Below are 26,388 nucleotides of genomic sequence, written 5' to 3'. Positions count from 1 at the left end.
ACTTAGGATAAAAGCCAAATCAGTATCTCAATTCGGACTGCTGGCCCTCGTCAGTGCGAGTATGGAGTGTATCTAAGCTGGCCTTAGATATTGGGCATAAAACAATGCACAATCACCTGTTTTTTGGGGGGTGGAGAGGTGTGATCCTGATGGTGGCATAATAATAAACTGCATTAAGCAAGTAGCATTTACCAGTAGTGGCCAAGAAAGATCTGTACGTAAGTTTCCGACTCTTATCTGTAATCGTTACATCTATGGTCGGCTTTAGACGTGACCTCAGATGGATTCCTTTTAAATTAATATTATGGAGCAAAAATGTAATATCTTCCTGCACGTGACTGCAGGAAGTGTACTCTCCACCATATATATATATATATATATATATATATATATATATATATATATATATGGGATCTGTTAGTTACTCCATGTATGTATCGCCGCTTTAGCCTGCTCAGCATTCCAATATTCTGTCAACCCTGAGTACACCATTTACAACTAACTGCCAGCAGTACAATGGGATATTCCCCTTAGTAATCACTGAGTTATACACTGAGCTAATCAGGATATATCTATAACACTTTTCATTTCTTAATCTAATTGTTTTGCACTCGCACTTTGTATTTATAATGTAATTATTATTCAGCTTTTGTTCGAGTAATTATTATACTGCATTCACCTGGTCTAACACGTTTCGCCCACATTGTAGTATTGTTCAAAGAATCTGTAGTACTCAGTAGTTATCCTGTACATCAGGGGTGGGAACCTCAGGCCCCAGGGCCATTTACGGCCCTCGGTGACCTTTTTTCAGGCCCCCCGAGCAGATTCTCAGGGACCGCTTTCTTGGGCAGGGAGGTGTATTTTGACTACAACCAGCTCATTAATTTCTTCTTGCTCTGTTATCACACACATGCAGTGTTCACTACTGAACACTGAAGGGCATGCAATGAAAGATTACGTCCTGAAACCAGTGCCAGAGTCAGGATGTACTTTGTACGGCCCCCGAAGGATGGTGTGTATATATATATATATATATATATATATATATATATATATATATATATATATATATATATATATCTATATGGCCCTTGGTAGAAAAAAGATTCCCCACTCCTACTGTATGTGGAAGCAGCATGGCGCTCTGAACCCCACATGTGGGTTTTATTCTTCTGAAATTCTTGGTCTACATGACTTATTCCTTCCAGGGACCATACTAACTACCAGGGGGCACTCATTACTGGTGGAAGAAAGGCGACTCCGACAGCTAAGTAGGAAAGGGTTCTTTACAGATAGAGCAGTCAGACTGTGGACTGTCCTTCCATAAGAGGCAGTAATGGCAGACACTATACCAGCTTTTATACAAGGGCCGGATGATGTCCTCAGTATACATAACATTGTGGGTTATAGATAATTTAGTGACAAATTGTACTATTGGTGGAGAAAGGTTCATCTTGATGGACCTGGGTCTTTTTTCAACCCATGTAACTATGTGTAAGTGCACTCACCGCGATGTACAGACTGACCGAGGGTCTCCTTACCCAAACTCAACAGCTCCATGTATGCCTATGGTGTGAGTGTAGAGTTCAGGTCAGACTTGCTGCCAGTCTGGGCGTCGTGGTCCGCATTCGGACTAGTTATCAGATGTGTGAGGTTGGCCTGAGAGTACTCACTATTATTTAGAATAGGTTCACCTAAATACTATAACGGGAGCACACTTCCACCAGCTAAGTTGTTTTTTTTTGTATGTATAGTCGTGTGGGGTAGGTTTGGGGCATTGGGCCCACCCATGGCGCACATCGGAGTGTTTTGACGTTCTTGCAAAGTGGAGTTGTTATTTTTTGGTTTCACCACTTCAGCCCTTCATGCTCTAGTTTGAGCTTATATAAGAAACTTCTGCGGCCTACCTGTCAGTCACATGGTAGGTTTGGCAGCCAGCAAGTCCTACGTGCCAGAAATCTCTGTGTTTTCAATGAGTAAACTGCAAATTGGTTCCAGCCCGCTGTGGTAATAAACACATTAACCATAGGATGTGACTTTTTCCCTTTTTGCTATAAGAGAGAACACATTGCTCGTGGATAAGGCAATCCCTACTTTTTTATTTCTCCTGAGGTCTCTTTCATCCTTCATCTCCCCCTGACTTTCACCTTGACATTGCTATGGCTTTCCATGGTCCAATGAATCTCGGCGTCTTTTTTTTTTAACAATAAAGTAACGGTAATTATCCATGTAAGAGTGGAAACGAGCAGACTAGAAACATTATCTCAATGTGTTTGCTGCAAAGGAAATTACTTACAGTTTTTTGGGACAAATGAAACACAGCAGTTCTAGTCTTGTTGTTTTTATTGGGGGGTTTTCGGTGCTGTGCGGTTTATGTTAGTGACGTGCTCTTGTTATATTTCAGATCATTGCTTACCTTCCAATACCTATTATGTGCAATTAAGGTGTATTTTTGCTATAATAAAGTCATTTTAAAGGAGAAAAGTTTTTCCTTTTTAAACTTTTTGTCATTACTTTTCTAGTTTTGCATATTTGTACTGTAGTGTATTATACCTGTCAGCATGATGCTGATCCGCAGCCCAGTAGACCCCATTAAGCCCCCAGATACCATAAAAACCATTGGCAGCGCCCAGTTACTTTGCAGCGTAACAGAGGGGCCCCCTACCTCTGCCAAACTACATGGATGCCCCCATCTATGTGGTTAAACAGTCATCTTCAGGTGGTCAGTCACTAAGGAGTTTTTCCCTTCTCAGTCTTTTATGGCCAAGACAAGAATAATCCATCAGACCACTATTGGTAAAGAGCGGACACAGTAGAGAGAGGTTTCCATAACTCCCATGTATTTCCATACGACTTGCATAGACGATGTAGCGCTGCCGCTCTTTGCTGTTTGTGCAGCTCCACTTCCAGTGGTCAGATATGGATGGATTATTGCAGCCTCAGCCATGAAAAGGCTCAGATGGGGGGCTTTTCACAGCAGCAATATGTACCACCTTTCCATGTGAAAAAGCTAGCACCTATTCCCAAAGATTGATGGGCCAACACTGTGACTGCATTTAAAGGGAAGGAAGCTGAGTACGGCCGTGCGTCATCCCGTTAAATTAAATCCCATTACTTATTTATTGAAACTCCAAAGAAAATCACTGATGAGACTAGGACCATTTTATTTTATGTGGAAAAAAATTGAAGTCTGCATGAGCCCTAAGTCTTTTCTGCCCGGTGGCATGGTTGTAGCCGTTTCATAGCCTCAGAGGTGCACCCATCCCTACAGACATCGCTGACATGACTTTTTTGGTGGCATGGTTGTAGCGGTTTCATAGCCTCGGAGGTGCACCCATCCCTACAGACATCGCTGACATGACTTTTTTGGTGGCATGGTTGTAGCGGTTTCATAGCCTCGGAGGTGCACCCATCCCTACAGACATCTTTGACATTACTTTTTTGGTGGCATGGTTGTAGTGGTTTCACAGTCTCGGAGGTGCACCCATCCTACAGACATCGCTGACATGACTTTTTTGGTGGCATGGTTGTAGTGGTTTCATAGTCTCGGAGGTGCACCCATCCCTACAGACATCTCTGACATGACTTTATTGGTGTTACCCATATATTTTATAAAATACATTTGTACCCGGTGATCTTTATTTAGTTTTGTGCTAGTGTCCTGGGCCCGCGCTATATCCTTACCTGCCTTTCTCCTCCGTTCCTCTATTTAGGCACCATTGTCTGCACTTTATTACTAGGCTTTATTGTCTGGAGCAGTTTCCATTACAGTATATGGGCCTCACACAGCCGTATTCTCCAGGTGCTAGTCACTGGGAAGCATTAGTCATTACTGGTGTATGCAGTCCGAGCCCTTCACAGCCTTTATGAGGACTGACAGGGTTGTCATTGATGCATGATTTTATATGACATATTTGCGATGGTAATATTTATAATCCTTATATTAGAAATAATGTGCAGAACTAGTTTTATGGAGCTCCTATTGTGTGTTATGGCTGTGCTGAACTTCTGAAGGGAAATGATGCAATGTTCTTCCCATCCTACATGTAAACTCTGGAGCCTAATGATCGGGGTAGTAAGCCCCCCAAAATGGAAATGCAGATACTTTGTATCCCTAATATTAGAATGTGATTGCATTATTTCTTGTCGGGGGAGTTGCTTTTTTAACCACTTGTGCTCTACAATAAATCTCTCCATTGCAGCCGTGTATTGTGTGGAATGATTGGAAATGTTATTCAGCGTGGAACGATCCCCCAGGTGCAGAACTCCCCGGAAAAGCAAATGATCGTCCATGTCCCCTCTTCAGTTGGTGTAACAGGGGGCACGGTATTAGTGGTTCCAGCCCCGGGAACACATTTGCATAGAAATTGCTTTTGTTTTGCTTCACTGACACTTCAATAAGCGAGAAGACCATTTAAAATGGAAGTAGATAACAAATCATTCCTGGCTTTCAATAAAGAAATCAGTGGTTAAAATAATATATAACCTCCAATCACAACTTATAAAGAATGAAAGATAATAAATATACAGGGGGAAAAACAGTTTGAGGTTCTCACAAAATTCCTGGTGAATAAATCCTCCATGGTGGTATATGGAGCCCACCCTATAACGATAGAGCAGTCCTATATGGGGTCTGTCAGCTCTCTTGTTGTGTCAGTGTCTCCGTGCAGGGCTCTTACTCACTTATTCTTATGTATTTTTACAAATATTGGCACAATAAGTTGTAAATACTGTACTTAAAGGGATAGTCCAGTAAACACAAGGTGTCGCCTATAAGCTGTTGACCAGTGGGGGACTGACTGCTGTGACTGGCGCTGATCAGCGGAATGCGGCACATTTATCTCTTTTGGAATGGTGCGCCAGTGCACATGCTCCACCGCCACTCCATTCATTTGTTAGGGGGCTGTCGCTTGTTGCACTTGGCTTTTTCACACCGCCCCTTTGAGAATGAACAAAGCAACAGCCTAGCGTCCAACCGGTGTATTGTGACAGCAAGCTGCTAATCAGTGCTGGGGCTTGGTTGGACTAGGAGGCACAAGGCCAGGTGTCCTCTAGTGATAATCTCCTGCTGATAAAACACTGATTGTACTGAAACAGCAAAACACAGGCCAGTAAGTGACACATCACTATAATCATCAGGCTCTTTTCTCCTACATTATGGTTATTGTGAGAAAAAACTGCTGACAGATGCCCTTTAAATGGGACTATATATTTCTAAAAGTCAACAGAGGAGTGATTCTGACTTCCGACGTTCCTCTCCATCTCTTTGCAATGGCCATGGAAATGAAGAAAAAGAATTGCCAATCCGACAGAAAAAGGGATCAGAGTCAGCGGATCAGAGAACATTAGGTATGGCGACTATACTTTAGAAATAAATATTCACATTTAGAATTAAGGGTGGTGTGTCATTTTTTAAAGAGAATTTCCACCGCATTTCTGCAACCCTACCGTGCAGAATGATGTAAGAGCAGGGATTCCAGCGATTTGGTAAAATCACAGATTTTAATAAAGATTTGCTAAAATCACTGATATATCTGCTGCAGATCTAGCAGTTCTTTAATGCTAAGCTCTGTATAACCCCGCCCTCACCACTGATTGGCAGCTTTCTGTGTACACTGTGCATAGGCATAAAGCTGCCAATCAGTGGTGTGGGTGGGGTTATACAGAGCTCATGAATGTGGAAGACTCCATGGCAGCACGTTTACTAGGCCTCTAATGATAATTTTTATCAGCAGGAGATTATTAAAACTACAGTAATCAGCCCAGTAACAGGAATCAGGCTCTCTGCCCCTATATTATGCTTTTCTCAGACTAAGTGGCAAAAATCTTGTGACAGCAGGTCTATTACTTAGGTGATAATTGTCCCGAATAAATGCCAGTAAACGAGGGTTAGCTGATGGCCTTGCTACATTGCTGTATCGACTTGTTAAGAGTAATATATCTGCCTGAGTAAAAGGCCTTAGATAACATTTTTATAGTGATGTCATTGCCAAAATGGGATGGCGAAGGAGTTGCTAAACTTCTTTTCTCCAAGTGCCCAGATTGTCCAAGAAAATGTTACTTCCATCCAAATATATCGATCTTCTGTATTTCATCCAGCTAAAAATCCATATGACTTCTAGAATTCTTCGTTACCTATGTAGCATTTACGAGTCTTGACAATATCTATATATTTGTCACAGTTGTATTTCCAGCTGTTTTATATACCATGTTTCTTTGGGTCTCACAAACAAGGTACAAACATTGTAAATATACCGTTGTGTCGGGGTCTGTCATCTCACGTCCTGCTGAATATATCAGCTGGTAATGATTTATAGATACTTTCTCAATTTCTCCTCCATGGTACAGGTATATTATCATTATGTAATACTGATCAGTCAGTATGCTGCATTATATAGCCACAATAAAGCTATGCTTACAAGACGGTTTAGGCTACTGTTGGCCAAATACAATCATGAGGTGAACAATCAGCAGTGGCCACAGTCCGGATGGATGAAGTCGCACCTGTCAGCCATAGGAATCGATTGTATAAAAAATAAATCAATATCGCATGTCACAGGAAAGCACAGTCTGCCGGATGTTTCTGTGTGGTAAAATAAACAGTTTGCAGACACATACCAGCCATATGGACGCCAAAAAATACTCCATCTGGTGAAAAAAAAACTCTATTGAGGAGCTTACAAAATCGTTACAGGAACCATTCTTGACGTATGCTCTGTATCTGCTTGACTCGTATTCAGTAGATAGAGCATGGTATTGGGTTCTCGATGAATAGAAAAAAATAAAAGAAATGACATCTACTATATAATTGTCTAAGGGGCACTTCCGTCTTTCTGTCTGTCCTTCTTTCTGTTGCGGATATTCATTGGTCGCGGCCTCTGTCTGTCATGGAAATCCAAGTCGCTGATTAGTCGCGGTAAAACAGCCACAACCAATCAGTAACGGGCACAGACTGCGAGACTGCTAAGTCATCTGGGTAATTTCGCAATGCATCCTGGGATCGGAAGATGGCGGCAGCCGCGCGTGTATCGCCGGAGCTTCGCTGGATCCCGCCGGGATATAACTATTTTTTATTTTAGCTATTTTTTTAACAGGGATATGGTGCCCACACTGCTGTATAATATGTGGGCTGTGTTAGATACCGCGTGGCTGCTATATACTACACAGGCAGTGTTATATACTATGTGGGCTGTGTTATGTACTGCTTAGGCTGCGTTATATACTACGTGGCCACTGTTATATACTGCGTGGGCACTGTTATATACTACGTGGCTGCTATATACTGCATGGGCAGTGTTATATACTACGTGGCTGCTATATACTGCGTGGGCTGTGCTATATATTACGTGGCCAGTGTTATATACTGCGTGGCCTGTGTTATATACTACGTCGCCTGTGTTATATACTGCGTGGGCTGTGTTATATAGTACGTGGCTGTGTTATATACTGCGTGGCCACTGTTATATATTGCGTGGCCTGTATTAACGCATCGAGTATTCTACAATATGGATATAGCAGCCACATAGTATATAGCACAGGCCACGTAGTATTTGTCTGCTATATACTACATGGCTCCTATATACTACGTGGCCTGTGCTATATACTATGTGGCTGCTATATACATACATAAATACATATTCTAGAATACCCGATGCGTTAGAATCGGGCCACCATCTAGTTAAAAAATAAATTGCTAATTAACTTTAATTAGCAAATCACTAATGAGGTAATATAACATATATAACACTAAAATGGCCTCCATTGACAAAAACCTGCCTTAATATCAGGTGCCTGTGAGAGACTGAGCTCCCTGCTGCCCATCGTGGTTTTCTGATCCAATACTGGAGATACCAGGAGTGCTGAGGGAAGAAGATGCTGCTCACACTGCTGTCCACTTTGTCTTTCTGATGTAATACTGGAGATACCGGGAGTGTTGAGGTGAGAAGAGGCTGTTCACACTGCTGTCCACCCTGTCTTTCTGATGTAATACTGGTAATACTGGGAGTGTTGAGGTGAGAAGAGGCTGCTCACACTGGGTCCACCCTGTCTTTCTGATCTAATACTCAAGATACCGGGAGTGTTGAGGTGAGCAGAGGCTGTTCATACTGCTGTCCACCCTGTCTTTCTGATGTAATATTGTAGATATTGGGAGTGCTGAGGTGAGAAGAGGCTGTTCACACTGCTGTACACCCTGTCTATCTGATGTAATATTGTAGATATTGGAAGTGCTGAGGTGAGAAGAGGCTGCTCACATTGCTGCTCACCCCGTCTTTCTGATGTAATACTGGTAATACCGGGAGTGTTGAGGTGAGAAGAGGCTGCTCACACTGCTGCTCACCCTGTCTTTCTGATGTAATATTGTAGATACCGGGAGTGCTGAGGTGAGAAGAGGCTGCTCACACTGCTGCTCACCCTGTCTTTCTGATGTAATATTGTAGATGCCGGGAGTGTTGAGGTGAGAAGAGGCTGCTCACACTGCTGCTCATCCTGTCTTTCTGATGTAATATTGTAGATACTGGGAGTGTTGAGGTGAGAAGAGGCTGTTCACGCTGCTGTACACCCTGTCTTTCTGATGTAATACTGGAGATACCGGGAGTGTTGAGGTGAGAAGAGGCTGCTCACACTGCTGCTCACCCTGTCTTTCTGATGTAATACTGGAGATACCGGGAGTGCTGAGGTGAGAAGAGGCTGCTCACACTGCTGCTCACCCTGTCTTTCTGATGTAATACTGGTAATACCGGGAGTGTTGAGGTGAGAAGAGGCTGCTCACACTGCTGCTCATCCTGTCTTTCTGATGTAATATTGTAGATACCGGGAGTGCTGAGGTGAGAAGAGGCTGCTCACACTGCTGCTCACCCTGTCTTTCTGATGTAATATTGTAGATACCGGGAGTGTTGAGGTGAGAAGAGGCTGCTCACACTGCTGCTCACCCTGTCTTTCTGATGTAATATTGTAGATACTGGGAGTGTTGAGGTGAGAAGAGGCTGCTCACACTGCTGCTCACCCTGTCTTTCTGATGTAATATTGTAGATACCGGGAGTGCTGAGGTGAGAAGAGGCTGCTCACACTGCTGCTCACCCTGTCTTTCTGATGTAATACTGGTAATACCGGGAGTGTTGAGGTGAGAAGAGGCTGCTCACACTGCTGCTCACCCTGTCTTTCTGATGTAATATTGTAGATACCGGGAGTGCTGAGGTGAGAAGAGGCTGCTCACACTGCTGCTCACCCTGTCTTTCTGATGTAATATTGTAGATACTGGGAGTGTTGAGGTGAGAAGAGGCTGCTCACGCTGCTGTACACCCTGTCTTTCTGATGTAATACTGGAGATACCGGGAGTGCTGAGGTGAGAAGATGCTGCTCACGCTGCTGCTCACCCTGTCTTTCAGATCTAATACTGGTGTTCACACTGTGATCTGATGGATTCGCCGGTTTCAATCCCAGGGCCGGAGTGTATGTATGCATTATATGTACTCCCGGCCAGTGGGCATGTCCAACTAGAGGGCGTGGTCTCGCTCCATACAAGTATATGGAGAGCAAGACCGCACTCACTGGCCGAGGGTATGTATAACACATACCTATCCTCTGAAACCAGCGAATCCCCATAGCACACAGTGTCTGTAGTTACACAGAGTGACTGCAGACTAATCGGTTTTGACTGGAAATCCCCTTTAATTCTAAATGGCTTCTGTGACTTGGCGGTGACCTGGAACATGTGCTGTCCAGCTAACTCCAGTTCACACCAACATACACCCGTCCTATTAATATTTGAGAAAAGCTTTAGTGAAACAAAACAATGTCTTTTATAATCATTACCTCCCTAGACAAAACAATTGTGAATTATAAGTACTGTATTTATGAATTTATTTACAGTGACATTTTTTATTTCTTAATTTTCTGCTCCTAAAAACCCCTTTAAGATGCCATGTCATCTTTTCCATTCATTGACAGGTTGTAAGGTTCTTCTCAGCGGATTCTATTCCAGGTCGCCTGGACCCCGATTCCTCAGATTTCAGAGCATTTGCATTTTCATGCTGCAATGAAGAAAGAACAATGTAACACTTGTTTCCTCTAATATCTTGTCATTTCTCGGGTCTGGTACTATCCTGATGCGATTGTGCTTCTCTTGCCCTCAGTTTAGGTTTAAGATTTTTCCATGTTGCTGGCAGGAAAAAATGGCAGCTGCCAGCTGTGGGCAGACTGCTGGGAGTTGTGTTTTTTTTCCCTATTCTACTCCTTTCATGTGAAGCCAAGAGAAAGGCTGCAGTGAGATGTAAACTCAGCCGATCTTCAAGGGCTCGTGTCTGAGGGGCTACGGTGGAGGCTGCGCAACGTGCGGGGGGCCACGGCTCCGCTTCATTTTCATCATCGGATAGATACCATCACTGCAGACATTCTGTGCCAACTTCAGTTACAAAAACTTTCTTTTTATGTATTTTTTCGTTTTTTATATATGTATTTTTATTTTTAATTCATAATATTCCAATAACTTTTTGCAGTTTTTCTGGATGAGACAAAGTGTCAGGATTTGAGGTAAACGAATCCGAAGCTAAAAGTTTGGCGTTTGCATCGGACAGTTAGTGTTTGGTGCAAAACGCTGAACACGGACTCTCAAGAGAGAGAGAGATTGGGTCTGTGTTGTTTTCAGTGGGATTCTAGTTCTGATTCAGTCTCGGGAACAGTTCCAGTACCCGGACCAATCTTTAGAATAAAGCTCAGGTCGGGTACCAGAACCCAAACTTCCCAGGTCCGCTCATCCCTAGCCAGGAATAATGGATCGCCCAGACTTCCATGAAGCACGGTCTGAGTGCAGGCAATAATGTCAGTGACCCGGCGCAATGGATGTGACTTCACGACCTCCGTGCGTTAAAGACTCTGCCGACCGGCATTTATTCCTATAAGCTTCTATGCGGAGTGTGAAAAATTGTATGTGAAAAAATGTAATTATTTTCTTAAGTTCAGAATCCCAGTGCTTCTGCTCTGAACTACCATGATTCATCAAATCTGCGCCAAAATGTATAAAAAGGGAATCGCAGCAAAAACAATAGAGCAGATCACATACTTTAGTTTCAAAATTTTTTTCATTTCTGAGAACATCATTAAACATAGTAGACACAGATCATAATGTTCAAGGATCCCCTCGCTGGGGGAAATATGATAAAATAAGATGAGGAAAGTTACATTATCCTTGAAGATATTATAGTATTTGTATAAATCCAGTGTACAACAATTTTAATTCAATTATATTTGGGTTAATGGAGGGGGGAAGGAAGAGGGAAAAAGAATAAAGGGGGGGAGGAAGGGTACAGAGAACATTGAGTGTTATTGATGAGAGTTAAGTTGACGTGAGATACCAGATTGAATGAACCAAGAATTAAGTATATAAGTATACTCGTGTGTTATGTAGCTAGAGACAATGTTCTGGAAAGGTCGTCGTCATTCTGAGCTTGGATCCAAGGATCCCATATGCTCCGAAAAGTATCAATAGTGTCAGACTTAGAAGCCTCAATTTTTTCATATAGCATTATTAAGTTACTCCTTCTCTTTACCTGGAGTATTGACAACGTATTAGTTTTCCATTGTCCAGCAATATGGTTTCTGGTTGCCATAGTGCAGATCGCATACTTTGGTGCAGATTTTGGGGCCCATATATCCATTCTTTTTTGCAGCAAAACAATAACATTTTTGTTTTCAGCAAAAGCCTTTTTTTGTTATAAAATAATTTCGTTTTCCTAATAAGGGACTTATTACAAATTTTACTTCCGGCCATCATGTCTCCACTGTGCAGAGGTCCATGGCTGCAGTGTCAGTGTGTGGCATCACATCGGATGAATCTTTCCTTCCAGCCGTATTAATATTGTAAACAATGTGTGCACAATTCTCGTCTAAGACTTATCGTTCCATATGCTTCGCACAATTTTTAAACATGTAGATTGGAAATATAATCTCATCCTTGCTTGTTTAATTGTCACATTTTATTCAGTGAAATAAGACGCCATACGAGCACTGTGTCTGCCATTCGCCGTGCCCGGCTAGGGTGTGTGTCCTGTGCAGGTGGCATAGAGACAGCTGAGGACACATTACTGACTTTGTGTGAGCAGTCTGTGAAATTGCCCGTCATATGGTAAAGCCTGGCTCTGTTTCAGACCGTCCTGGAAATAAATAAATCTGAACTCCGACAGCTCTATTGCCAACTCTCTAAGCTGTAAGTTGGCAATAGATACTGGATTGTTGGCGGAGGTCTCGTCATCTGCTGGCCTCTCATTCTGCCCTGTTAATTGCTATCTGAAACTTCTTCCGGCTGGCGATGATCCCACGTCTATGGTCAGCTAGAGAGTTCATCAGATGATGAGGCCTACAGGACATAGGCAGAAGATGTGTCCGGCCTACAGATAGCCTTGGTCTCATTTGTCACAAACTTGGGTTGTGGTCCAGATCTTAGCCAAGCTTGTGAAAGCCTCTTTCAGAACAGATCTTCTCTTTGAGGAAAAGGAATATGCATCTCAATGCGTCTATTCAAGGAAAGGCTTTTTCTCCCCTCCTTACATAGAGAACTGCAAATTTGAAACAAGGACATAGAAAGAGGCCGAATGGCTCTCAATAGGCCAACCTGTGAGCGACCACCCGAATCTGGCTTCCCATGTCTGTCTTTATTAGACATGTACCATTGAGCTGCCACTGAGCTATGCGGAGATTGTGCGCCCGTCTCATTGTGAATGAGTATGTGAGCAGTCAGTAACACACATCAGCACATCATTCCAATTACCAGTCACTGGTAGCATTTCATCTGGAAAGATCTGAGCGGACTGGAAGAAATAGTTCCACGTATGGCTGCATACCGACCACTTCATTTTCTGTGTCGGAATTCTGTTCATTGGCGCGGGTAATTTGCAAATGTTATCCCAATCTAATGTAGACAAAGGATGGGCTAAACGATGTATCACCACTTATGGAGAAAGATTGATTTTTTTAGTAAATTAAAATTGGATAATAAATCGCCCGAACACCTAAGATGAATAAGTAAATTTAAAGGGGTTGTCCAATGAAAACAGGGTATTGCCTATCTGCAGGTTATGTGATAACTTATAGATTGGTGGGGGTCCAATTGCTGAGACCTGCCCCAACTACAATAGAGTGACAGGTTGGATGCCTGATAGCCTCTCCATTCATTCTCTACAAGAGTGCGGAAAATAGTCGAGCACAGCGCTCAGCAGCCCTATAGGGAATGAATGAAGCGCACTGTCACTCCATTCTATCAGGGATAAAGAGTGTGCCGTCAGATGATCACTAATTGATTCTGTAACTCCACTTTTGAGATTTGTCCGCTGTCATGTGTAGGTATTGTTGGTAAACGGTCTGCTGGTCAGCCTCCCTATAAACATGTATTAGTAGATGTCCTTACTATGGGATCTTCCCCAATGTGTTATATTAGTAATTTGTTTGTTGATAGTGTTAATATACGCATAATGCACCGTGTGTCCATGGCAGTGCTTCCTGTATAGGTAAACTCGCGTATAACACGTATTACAATGTAATCTGTGTGACTAATAGTGAGTACATGATGGATGGAAGCATGCGGAGTGCTCCGGCAAGCATGAAGTACATATGGGGACTCTATTTCCACCACCATATGTGCAATCAGACATCTGCCAGATTTGGAGAGCGTGGTTAGATGCTATAAAATTAATGATTATGGGAAGTCGATACTATTATTATCTGCTTTTAAGTTTGCTGCTGCAAAAGGAGATCTGCTGTCCATTTCCTTCCATAGGAAAGAGCTTGTGGTGTTGAAAGCTGGGAGGACAGCTCTCTCTTAGATCCTTGTTCTTGGAATAACACAAGCACTAAAGGGCCAGTGATTCACATCATAGAAGTGAATGTGCCGGGAACATATGGAGAGCACATTCTGACTTTCCAAAGTCTACAGTAATATGTGAAATGCTGAGCTGTGGAAGATGCCGGTAATTCCTAACATTACAAATCTAGCTCATCTAATAATCACTTCTATTATTCTGGCCTTAGAGCACCATATTTAAAGTCCATCTAATCCATATATAATGAGATTGTTTTTTATTCATATGTAAACCTATATTATATACATAGTGGTAGTATTTGATACACTCCCGATTACCGGTATGTACATTTTCCCACCTAAAAAAGAATGGAGAGGTCTGTAATTTTTACCGTAGGTACACTTCACCTGTGATAAAATCTAAAAATCAAAACCAGAAAATCCACGTTGTATGATTTTTAAACAATTAAATTGCATTTTATTGCATGAAATAAGTATTTGATCACCTATCAACCAGCAAGAATTCTCGCTCTCACAGAACTGTTAGTTTGTCTTTAAGAAGCCCCGCTGCTCTGCAATCATTACCTGTATTAATTGCACCTGTTTGAACTCGTTACCTGTACAAAAGACACCTGTCCACATACTCGATTAATCAATCTAATTCCAACTTCTCCACCATGGCCAAGACGAAAGAGCTGCCTAAGAACTCCGGGTATAAAATTGTAGAACTGCACAAGGCTGGGATGGGCTGCAGGACAATAGGCAAGCATGTTGTTGAGAAGGCAACAACTGTTGGCACAGTTATTGGAAAATCTTCCTCGGTCTGGGCTCCATGGAAGATCTCGCCTTGTGGGGTAGGAATGATTCTGAGAAAGGTCAGGAATTGCCCCAGAACTACACGGGAAGACCTGGTCAATGACCTGAAGAGATCTGGAACCACAGTCTCAAACATTACCATTAGTAACATGCTACACCCTCATGGATTAAAATTCTGCAGGGCATGCAAGGTCCCCTTGCTCACGCCAGTACATGTACAGGCCAATTTGAAGTTTGCCAATGACCATCTGGATGATCCACAGGAGGCTTGGGAAAAGGTCACGAGCTCAGATGAGACCAAAATAGAACTTTTTGGTATCAACTCAACTTCGCGTGTTTGAAGGAAGACGAAGGATGAGTACAACCCCAAGAACACCGTCCCAACCGTGAAGCATGGTGGGAGAAGCATTATACTTTGGGGATGCTTTCTGCAAAGGTGACAGAAAGACTGCACCGTATTGAAGAGAAGATAGATGGAGTCACGTATCGCAAGATTTTGGCCAACAGCCTCCTTCCCTCATTAAGATCAATGAAAATGGGTTGCAGCTGGGTCTTCCAGAATGATAATGACCCGAAACACACAGGGCAGCTAAAGAGTGGCTCTGTAAGAAGCAAGGTCCTGTAGTGGCCTAGCCAGTCTCCAGATATGAACCCAATAGAAAATGTTTGGAGGAAGGTGAAACTAAATGTTGCTCAGTGACAGCCCCAAAACTTGAAAGATCTGGAGAAGATCTGTATGGAGGAGTGGGCCAAAATTGCTGCTGCAGTGTGTAAACCTGGTCTAGAACTATAGGAAACCTCTGTCATTGCAAACAAAGGTTTCTGTACCAAATATTAAGTTCTGCTTTTCTTTTGTATCAAATACTTATTACATGCAATAACATGCAAATTAATTATGTAAAAATCATAACATGTGATTTTCAATTTTTTTTTTTTATTAGAATCTATCTCTCACAGTTGAAGTGTAGCTGCGATAAAAATTACAGACCTCTCCATTCTTTGTAGGTGGGAAAACGTGCAAAATCGGCAGTGTATCAAATACTTATTTTCCCCCGTGTATGTAGGTGTTACCAGTCATTGTAATCCTGTCTGTGTTAATAATGAGATTGCTGAAAAGTGAACACTACAGAATTGAAAGTGGCAGATTATTACAAGACTGATTGGCTATGGTGAAAACTGCAAGATTTTAGGATTATTTTATCTTTTTGGGGGGATGATACATTCTCTTTGATGTCAATTATAAAAATGCTGTTAATGATGATATGTATTTTTGTTTTCAGGGTGTACCTCAGTTACCATGTGCCAAAGCTTTGTACAACTACGAAGGCAAAGAACCAGGGGATCTGAAATTCAACAAAGGTGACATCATTGTCCTTCGCCGACAGGTTGATGAAAATTGGTTCCATGGAGAAATTAATGGAGTCCATGGCTTCTTCCCAACCAACTTTGTGCAGACTATAAAGCCTTTACCTCAACCTCCTCCTCAATGTAAAGCACTTTACGACTTTGAAGTGAAAGACAAGGAAGCTGACAAGGACTGCTTACCCTTTTCAAAGGTAAGAAAAGTTGGATAGCCCATCTCTAGAGAATAGTGATGGTTCACGAACGTCTAGTAAAGTTCTTCAGATCTGATTCAAGTAATCTGAGTTTTGAATTGATAGACAAAACATATATTGACACGCAAATTATGCTGTAGGCACTACATTGAGTTATTTGAGGTTGGACACTTTCTAATTATTTTTACAAATGTGAAGAATCCTGTTGACAAGTCAATTTTACTGCAAAATTAATGCTGTAAAAACGAAACTCAAAAGCAATAGCAGAATTGCGTATTTTTCTTCATTATTTCACCTAAAGTGGATTTTTTCGCCATTTCCCATTACCCTATTTGGTAAAATGAATGAGTTTATTCAAAATTTCAACAATATATACCGTAATCATTGGAAAACAAAAGAAATGAATTAATGAAATGGAAAAAAAAAACACTGCCGACACCAATCTAAAATATTGGCATAGCCAGATCATTATCAAAAGGACTACAACAAAATAGGGAACCCATCTCGCTATTTAGTATGCATTTTTATAGAATAATAAGCTATAAATTTAACCCCTTCATGACCCAGCCTATTTTGACCTTATAGACCTGGCCATTTTTTGCAATTCTGACCAGTGTCCCTTTATGAGGCAATAACTCGGGAACGCTTCAACGGGTCCTTAACGGTTCTGAGATTGTTTTTTCGTGACATATTAGGCTTCATGTTAGTGGTAAATTTAGGTCGATAATTTTTGCGTTTATTTGTGAAAAAAATGGAAATTTGGGAAAAAATGTTTAAAATTTCGCAATTTTCAAATTTTGAATTTTTATTCTGTTAAACCAGAGAGTTATGTGACACAAAATAGTTAATAAATAACATTACCCACATGTCTACTTTACATCAGCACAATTTTGGAAACAAAATTTTTTTTTGCTAGGAAGTTATAAGGGTTAAAAATTGACCAGTGATATCTCATTTTTACAGCAAAACCATTTTTTTTAGGCACCACCTCACATTTGAAGTCAGTTTGAGGGGTCTATATGGCTGAAAATACCCAAAAGTGACACCATTCTATAAACTGCACCCCTCAAGGTGCTCAAAACCACATTCAAGAAGTTTATTAACCCTTCAGGTGCTTCACAGCAGCAGAAGCAACATGGAAGGAAAAAATCGCGTTTGGAGAGCCCCTGTGTGCCTAGAGATTGGAGTTCCCCCACAAATGACCCCATTTTGGAAACTAGACCCCCCAAGGAACCTATCTAGATGCATAGTGAGCACTTTGAACCCCCAGGTGCTTCACAAATTGATCTGTAAAAATGAAAAAGTACTTTTTTTTCACAAAAAATTTCTTTTAGCCTCAATTTTTTCATTTTCACATGGGCAACAGGATAAAATGGATCCTAAAGTTTGTTGGGCAATTTCTCCTGAGTACACAGATACCTCATATGTGGGGGTAAACCACTGTTTGGGCACACGGCAAAGCTCGGAAGGGAAGGAGCGCCATTTGACTTTTGAATGAAAAATTAGCTCCAGTCGTTAGTGGACTCTCTGGTCATGTAGGAGAACAACACTCTGGTCATGTAGAATAGCAGCACTCTAGTGATGTAGGATAGCAGCCTTCTGGTCATGTAGGATAGTAACACTCTGGTCATGTAGGATAGCAGCACTCTGGTCATGTAGGATAGCAGCACTCTGGTCATGTAGGATAGCAGCACTCTGGTCATGTAGGATAGCAGCACTCTGGTCATGTAGGGTAGCAGTACTCTGGTCATGCAGGATAGCAGTACTCTGGTCATGTAGGATAGCAGCACTCTGGTCATGTAGGGTAGCAGTACTCTGGTCATGTAGGATAGCAGTACTCTGGTCATGTAGGATAGCAGCACTCTGGTCATGTAGGATAGCAACTCTGGTCATGTAGGATAGCAGCACTCTGGTCATGTAGGATAGCAGCACTCTGGTCATGTAGGATAGCAACTCTCTGGTCATGTAGGATAGCAGCACTCTGGTCATCTAGGGTAGCAGCCCTCTGGTCACATAGGATAGCAGTACTCTGGTCATGTAGGATAGCAGTACTCTGGTCATGTAGGATAGCAGTACTCTGGTCATGTAGGATAGCAGTACTCTGGTCATGTAGGATAGCAGCACTCTGGTCACATAGGATAGCAGTACTCTGGTCATGTAGGATAGCAGTACTCTGGTCATGTAGGATAGCAGCACTCTGGTCATGTAGGATAGCAACTCTCTGGTCATGTAGGATAGCAGCACTCTGGTCATGTAGGATAGCAGCACTCTGGTCATGTAGGATAGCAACTCTCTGGTCATGTAGGATAGCAGCACTCTGGTCATCTAGGGTAGCAGCCCTCTGGTCACATAGGATAGCAGTACTCTGGTTATGTAGGATAGCAGTACTCTGGTCATGTAGGATAGCAGTACTCTGGTCATGTAGGATAGCAGTACTCTGGTCATGTAGGATAGCAGCACTCTGGTCACATAGGATAGCAGTACTCTGGTCATGTAGGATAGCAGTACTCTGGTCATGTAGGATAGCAGTACTCTGGTCATGTAGGATAGCAGTACTCTGTTCATGTAGGATAGCAGCACTCTGGTCATGCAGGATAGCAGCACTCTGGTCATGTAGGATAGCAGCACTCTGGTCATGTAGGATAGCAACTCTGGTCATGTAGGATAGCAGCACTCTGGTCATGCAGGATAGCAGTACTCTGGTCATGTAGGATAGCAGCACTCTGGTCACATAGGATAGCAGTACTCTGGTCATGTAGGATAGCAGTACTCTGGTCATGTAGGATAGCAACTCTCTGGTCATGTAGGATAGCAGCACTCTGGTCATGTAGGATAGCAGCACTCTGGTCATCTAGGGTAGCAGCCCTCTGGTCACATAGGATAGCAGTACTCTGGTCATGTAGGATAGCAGTACTCTGGTCATGTAGGATAGCAGTACTCTGGTCATGTAGGATAGCAGTACTCTGGTCATGTAGGATAGCAGCACTCTGGTCACATAGGATAGCAGTACTCTGGTCATGTAGGATAGCAGTACTCTGGTCATGTAGGATAGCAGTACTCTGGTCATGTAGGATAGCAGTACTCTGGTCATGTAGGATAGCAGCACTCTGGTCATGCAGGATAGCAGCACTCTGGTCATGTAGGATAGCAGCACTCTGGTCATGCAGGATAGCAGTACTCTGGTCATAACAAAAACTAATGAAAAACATTGGTTAGATATCAATAGTATACCCAAAGAGAAATAAAAGATAATATTTTACACCAATGTTATGGACACAATATGGACAATCGTTGCTGTGGGATACAAAAAGACAGAGGCAGAACACCTCACGATACAAAGCAGTCCAAAGTATATATATAAAAGATATAAATTTTATTGAGAATTACAAAATGCAGGAGAACGTGGCAACAACAATAAAATCACATAAGGAAAACGTTAAAAGGAAACGCTAAAGGTCGGCAGCATACCGACTGGGCCGCATGTAACATAAGTGTACTTCAGAAAAAGGCATTAAACTGATAGCAACACCCCATATATGTATATATATATAAATCTCTCTCCACATAAAGTATATCACATAGAATATGGACACATATGATGTGAGATATAGATCCACAAAGCATAGAGGTGTATATAATATGGACCTAATAGTCCCACCTCCAGCTGCTTAATGGTCGTGCTAAATACAACAATGCGATATACAAAGAGTACATTATTACCTGTGGATTGGGGATACAGGGATGGCCCAGGGAATCCGCCCAACGCGCGTTTCGGTGGGCACCTTCGTCAGGTAATAATGTACTCTTTGTATATCGCATTGTTGTATTTAGCACGACCATTAAGCAGCTGGAGGTGGGACTATTAGGTCCATATTATATACACCTCTATGCTTTGTGGATCTATATCTCACATCATATGTGTCCATATTCTCTGTGATATACTTTATGTGGAGAGAGATTTATATATATACAGTTAGGTCCATATATATTTGGACAGAGACAACATTTTTCTAATTTTGGTTATAGACATTACCACAATGAATTTTAAACAAAACAATTCAGATGCAGTTGAAGTTCAGACTTTCAGCTTTCATTTGAGGGTATCCACATTAAAATTGGATGAAGGGTTTAGGAGTTTCAGCTCCTTAACATGTGCCACCCTGTTTTTAAAGGGACCAAAAGTAATTGGACAATTGACTCCAAGGCTATTTCATGGACAGGTGTGGGCAATCCCTTCATTACGTCATTTTCAATTAAGCAGATAAAAGGCCTGGAGTTAATTTGAGGTGTGGTGCTTGCATTTGGAAGGTTTTTCTGTGCAGTAAACATGCGGTCAAAGGAGCTCTCCATGCAGGTGAAACAAGCCATCCTAAAGCTGCGAAAACAGAAAAAACCCATCCGAGAAATTGCTACAATATTAGGAGTGGCAAAATCTACAGTTTGGTACATCCTGAGAAAGAAAGAAAGCACTGGTGAACTCATCAATGCAAAAAGACCTGGGCGCCCACGGAAGACAACAGTGGTGGATGATCACAGAATAATCTCCATGGTGAAGAGAAACCCCTTCACAACAGCCGACCAAGTGACCAACACTCTCCAGGAGGTCGGCGTATCAATATCCACATCTACCATAAAGAGAAGACTGCATGAAAGTAAATACAGAGGGTTCACTGCACGGTGCAAGCCACTCATAAGCATCAAGAATAAAAAGGCTAGACTGGACTTTGCTAAAAAACATCTAAAAAAGCCAGCAAAGTTCTGGAAGAACATTTTTTGGACAGATGAAGCCAAGATCAACCTCTACCAGAATGATGGAAAGAGAAAAGTATGGTGAAGGCGTGGTACATCTCATGATCACAAAGCATACCACATCATCTGTAAAACACGGCTGAGGCAGTGTGATGGCTTGGGCATGCATGGATGCCAGTGGCACTGGGTCACTAGTGTTTATTGATGATGTGACACAGGACAGAAGCAGCCGAATGAATTCTGAGGTATTCAGAGACATACTGTGTGCTCAGATCCAGCCAAATGCAGCCAAACTGATTGGTCGTCGTTTCATACTACAGATGGACCATGACCCAAAACATAAAGTCAAAGCAACCCAGGAGTTTATTAAAGCAAAGAAGTGGAATATTCTTGAATGGCCAAGTCAGTCACTGGATCTTAACCCAATTGAGCATGCATTTTACTTGTTAAAGACTAAACTTCAGACAGAAAGGCCCACAAACAAACAGCAACTGAAAACCACAGCAGTGAAGGCCTGGCAGAGCATCAAAAAGGAGGAAACACAGCGTCTGGTGATGTCCATGAGTTCAACACTTCAGGCAGTCATTGCCAACAAAGGTTTTCAACCCAAGTACTAAAAATGAACATTTTATTTAAAATTATTGAATCTGTCCAATTACTTTTGGTCCCTTTAACCCCTTTACCCCCAAGGGTGGTTTGCACGTTAATGACCGGGCCAATTTTTACAATTCTGACCACTGTCCCTTTATGAGGTTATAACTCTGGAACGCTTAAATGGATTCCAGTGATTCTGACATTGTTTTCTCGTGACATATTGTACTTCATGACAATGGTAAAAATTCTTTGATAGTACTTGCGTTTATTTGTGAAAAAAACTGAAATTTGGCGAAAATTATGAAAATTTCGCAATTTTCCAACTTTGAATTTTTATGCAATTAAATCACAGATATATGTCCCACAAAATACTTAATAAGTAACATTTCCCACATGTTTACTTTACATCAGCACAATTTTGGAACCAAAATTTTTTTTTTGTTAGGGAGTTATAAGGGTTAAAAGTTGACCAGCAATTTCTCATTTTTACAACACCATTTTTTTTTAGGGACCACATCTCATTTGAAGTCATTTTGAGGGGTCTATATGATAGAAAATACCCAAGTGTGACACCATTTTAAAAACTGCACCCCTCATGGTGCTCAAAAGCATATTCAAGAAGTTTATTAACCCTTCTGGTGCTTCACAGGAATTTTTGGAATGTTTAAATAAAAATGAACATTTAACTTTTTTTCACAAAAAATTTAATTCAGCTCCAATTTGTTTTATTTTACCAAGGGTAACAGGAGAAAATGGACCCCAAAAGTTGTTGTACAATTTGTCCTCAGTACACTGATACCCCATATGTGGGGGTAAACCACTGTTTGGGTGCATGGGAGAGCTCGGAAGGGAAGGAGCGCCGTTTGACTTTTCAATGCAAAATTGACAGGAATTGAGATGGGACGCCATGTTGCGTTTGGAGAGCCACTGATGTGCCTAAACATTGAAACCCCCCACAAGTGACACCATTTTGGAAAGTAGACCCCCTAAGGAACTTATCTAGAGGTGAGGTGAGCACTTTGACCCACCAAGTGCTTCACAGAAGTTTATAATGGAGAACCGTAAAAATAAAAAATCATATTTTTTCACAAAAATTATCTTTTCGCCCCCAATTTTTTATTTTCCCAAGGGTAAGAGAAGAAATTGGACCCCAAAAGTTGTTGTACAATTTGTCCTGAGTACGCTGATACCCCATATGTGGGGGTAAACCACTGTTTGGGCGCATGGGAGAGCTCGGAAGGGAAGGAGCGCCGTTTGACTTTTCAATGCAAAATTGACAGGAATTGAGATGGGACGCCATGTTGCGTTTGGAGAGCCACTGATGTGCCTAAACATTGAAACCCCCCACAAGTGACACCATTTTGGAAAGTAGACCCCCTAAGGAACTTATCTAGATGTGTGGTGAGCGCTTTGACCCACCAAGGGCTTCACAGAAGTTTATAATGCAGAGCCGTAAAAATAAAACAAACATTTTTTCCCACAAAAATTATTTTTTAGCCCCCAGTTTTGTATTTTCCCGAGGGTAACAGGAGAAATTGGACCCCAAAATTTGTTGTCCAATTTGTCGTGAGTGCGCTGATACCCCATAAGTGGGGGGGAACCACTGTTTGGGCGCATGGGAGGGCTCGGAAGGGAAGGAGCTCCATTTGGAATGCAGACTTAGATGGAATGGTCTGCAGGTGTCACATTGCGTTTGCAGAGCCCCTAATGTACCTAAACAGTAGAAACCCCTCACAAGTGACACCATTTTGGAAAGTAGACCCCCTAAGGAACTTATCTAGATGTGTGGTGAGCGCTTTGACCCACCAAGGGCTTCACAGAAGTTTATAATGCAGAGCCGTAAAAATAAAACAAAAATTTTTTCCCACAAATTATTTTTTAGCCCCCAGTTTTGTATTTTCCCGAGGGTAAGAGGAGAAATTCGACCCCAAAAGTTGTTGTCCAATTTGTCCTGAGTACGCTGATACCCCATATGTGGAGGGAACCACCGTTTGGGCGCATGGGAGGGCTCGGAAGGGAAGGAGTGCCATTTGGAATGCAGACTTAGATGGAATAGTCTGCAGGCGTCACATTGCGTTTGCAGAGCCCCTAATGTACCTAAACAGTAGAAACCCCCCACAAGTGACCCCATATTGGAAACTAGACCCCCCAGGGAACTCATCTAGATGTGTTGGGAGAACTTTGAACCCCCAAGTGTTTCACTACAGTTTATAACGCAGAGCCGTGAAAATAAAAAATCTTTTTTTTTTTCCCACAAAAATTATTTTTTAGCCCCTAGTTTGTTTTTTCCCAAGGGTAACAGGAGAAATTGGACCCCAAAAGTTGTTGTCCTATTTGTCCTGAGTACGCTAATACCCCATATGTTGGGGCAAACCCCTGTTTGGGCACACGGGAGAGCTCGGAAGGGAAGGAGCACTGTTTTACTTTTTCAACGCAGAATTGGCTGGAATTGAGATCGGACGCCATGTCGTGTTTGGAGAGCCCCTGATGTGCCTAAACAGTGGAAACCCTCCAATTATAACTGAAGCCCTAATCCAAACACACCCCTAACCCTAATTCCAACGGTAACTCTAACCACACCCCTAACCCTGACACACCCCTAATCCCAACCCTATTCCCAACTGTAAATGTAATCTAAACCCTAACCCTAACTTTAGCCCCAACCCTAACTGTAGCCCCAACCCTAACTGTAGCCCCAACCCTAACCCTAGCCCTAACCCTAGCCCTAACCCTAGCCCCAACCCTAGCCCTAACCCTAGCCCTAACCCTAGCCCTAACCCTAGCCCTAACGGGAAAATGGATATAAATACATTTTTGTAATTTTTCCCTAACTAAGGGGTTGATGAAGGGGGGTTTGATTTACTTTTATAGCGGGTTTTTTAGCGGATTTTTATGATTGGCAGCCGTCACACACTGAAAGACGCTTTTTATTGCAAAAAATATTTTTTGCGTTACCACATTTTGAGAGCTATAATTTATTCCATATTTTGGTCCACAGAGTCATGTGAGGTCTTGTTTTTTGCGGGACGAGATGACGATTTTATTGGTAACATTTTCAGGCACGTGACATTTATTTTTTGATCGCTTTTTATTCCGATTTTTGTGAGGAAGAATGACCAAAAAACAGCTATTCATGAATTTCTTTTGGGGGAGGCGTTTATAGCGTTCCGCGTTTGGTAAAATTGATAAAGCAGTTTTATTCTTCGGGTCAGTACGATTACAGAGACACCTCATTTATATCATTTTTTTATGTTTTGGCGCTTTTATACGATAAAAACTATTTTACGGAAAAAATAATTATTTTTGCATCGCTTTATTCTCAGGACTATAACTTTTTTATGTTTTTGCTGATGATGCTGTATGGCAGCTTGTTTTTTGCGGGACAAGATGACGCTTTCAGCGGTACCATGGTTATTTATATCCATCTTTTTGATCGCGTGTTATTCCACTTTTTGTTCGCCGGTATGATAATAAAGCGTTGTTTTTTGCCTCGTTTTTTTTTTTTTTTTCTCACGGTGTTTACTGAAGGGGTTAACTACTGGGCCAGTTTTATAGGTCGGGCCGTTACGGACGCGGCGATACTAAATATGTGTACTTTTATTGTTTTGTTTTTTTTATTTAGATAAAGAAATGTATTTATGGGAATAATATTATTTTTTTTTTCATTATTTTGGAATATTTTTTTTAATTTTTTTTTACACATTTGAAATATTTTTTTTTTACTTTTTTACTTTGTCCCAGGGGGGGACATCACAGATCGGTGATCTGACAGTTTGCACAGCACTCTGTCAGATCACCGATCTGATAGGAGTGCAGGCTGCTTCACAGTGCCTGCTCTGAGCAGGCTCTGTGAAGCCACCTCCCTCCCTGCAGGACCCGGATCCGCGGCCATCTTGGATCCGGGCCTGGAGCAGGGAGGGAGGGAGGTAAGACCCTCGCAGCAACGCGATCACATCGCGTTGCTGCGGGGGGCTCAGGGAAGCCCGCAGGGAGCCCCCTCCCTGCGGGAAGCTTCCCTGCACCGCCGGCACATCGCGATCATCTTTGATCGCGGTGTGCTGGGGGTTAATGTGCCGGGGGCGGTCTTTGACCGCTCCTGGCACATAGTGCCGGATGTCAGCTGCGATAGGCAGCTGACACCCGGCCGCGATCGGCGGCGCTCCCCCCGTGAGCGCTGCCGATCGCATATGACGTACTATTGCGTCCTTGGGAAGTAAAGCCCACCCCACATGGACGCAATAGTACGTCTAATGGCAGAAAGGGGTTAAAAACAGGGTGGCACATGTTAAGGAGCTGAAACTCCTAAACCCTTCATCCAATTTTAATGTGGATACCCTCAAATGAAAGCTGAAAGTCTGAACTTCAACTGCATCTGAATTGTTTTGATTAAAATTCATTGTGGTAATGTCTATAACCAAAATTAGAAAAATGTTGTCTCTGTCCAAATATATATGGACCTAACTGTATACATATATGGGGTGTTGCTATCAGTTTAATGCCTTTTTCTGAAGTACACTTATGTTACATGCGGCCCAGTCGGTATGCTGCCGACCTTTAGCGTTTCCTTTTAACGTTTTCCTTATGTGATTTTATTGTTGTTGCCACGTTCTCCTGCATTTTGTAATTCTCAATAAAATTTATATCTTTTATATATATACTTTGGACTGCTTTGTATCGTGAGGTGTTGTGCCTCTGTCTTTTAGTACTCTGGTCATGTAGGAAAGCAGCACTCTGGTTATTTAGGATAGCAGCACTCTGGTTATTTAGGATAGCAGCACTCTGGTCGTGTAGGATAGCAGTACTCTGGTCATGAAGGATAGCAGCACTCTGGTCATGCAGGATAGCAGTACTCTGGTCATGCAGGATAGCAGTACTCTGGTCATG

At 42.2% G+C, this 26,388-nt stretch overlaps 1 protein-coding gene across 2 annotated transcripts in view; it reads left to right on the top strand.

The window, feature by feature from the left end:
* Positions 1-26,388, top strand: part of SH3RF1 (SH3 domain containing ring finger 1) — a 200,698-nt gene that overhangs the window by 108,119 nt on the left and 66,191 nt on the right. For both annotated transcript variants that reach the window (XM_069744207.1, XM_069744206.1), the window contains exon 3: positions 15,886-16,161. In XM_069744207.1, the coding sequence (XP_069600308.1) occupies positions 15,886-16,161 (276 nt within the window). The remainder of the gene's footprint in view (positions 1-15,885; positions 16,162-26,388) is intronic.

The sequence above is a fragment of the Ranitomeya imitator genome, chromosome 1 (genome assembly GCF_032444005.1).
Source record: "Ranitomeya imitator isolate aRanImi1 chromosome 1, aRanImi1.pri, whole genome shotgun sequence".
Lineage (NCBI taxonomy): Eukaryota > Metazoa > Chordata > Amphibia > Anura > Dendrobatidae > Ranitomeya > Ranitomeya imitator.
Note: the sequence above shows the minus strand (reverse complement) of the source record. Positions and strands in the feature narration are given on the sequence as shown.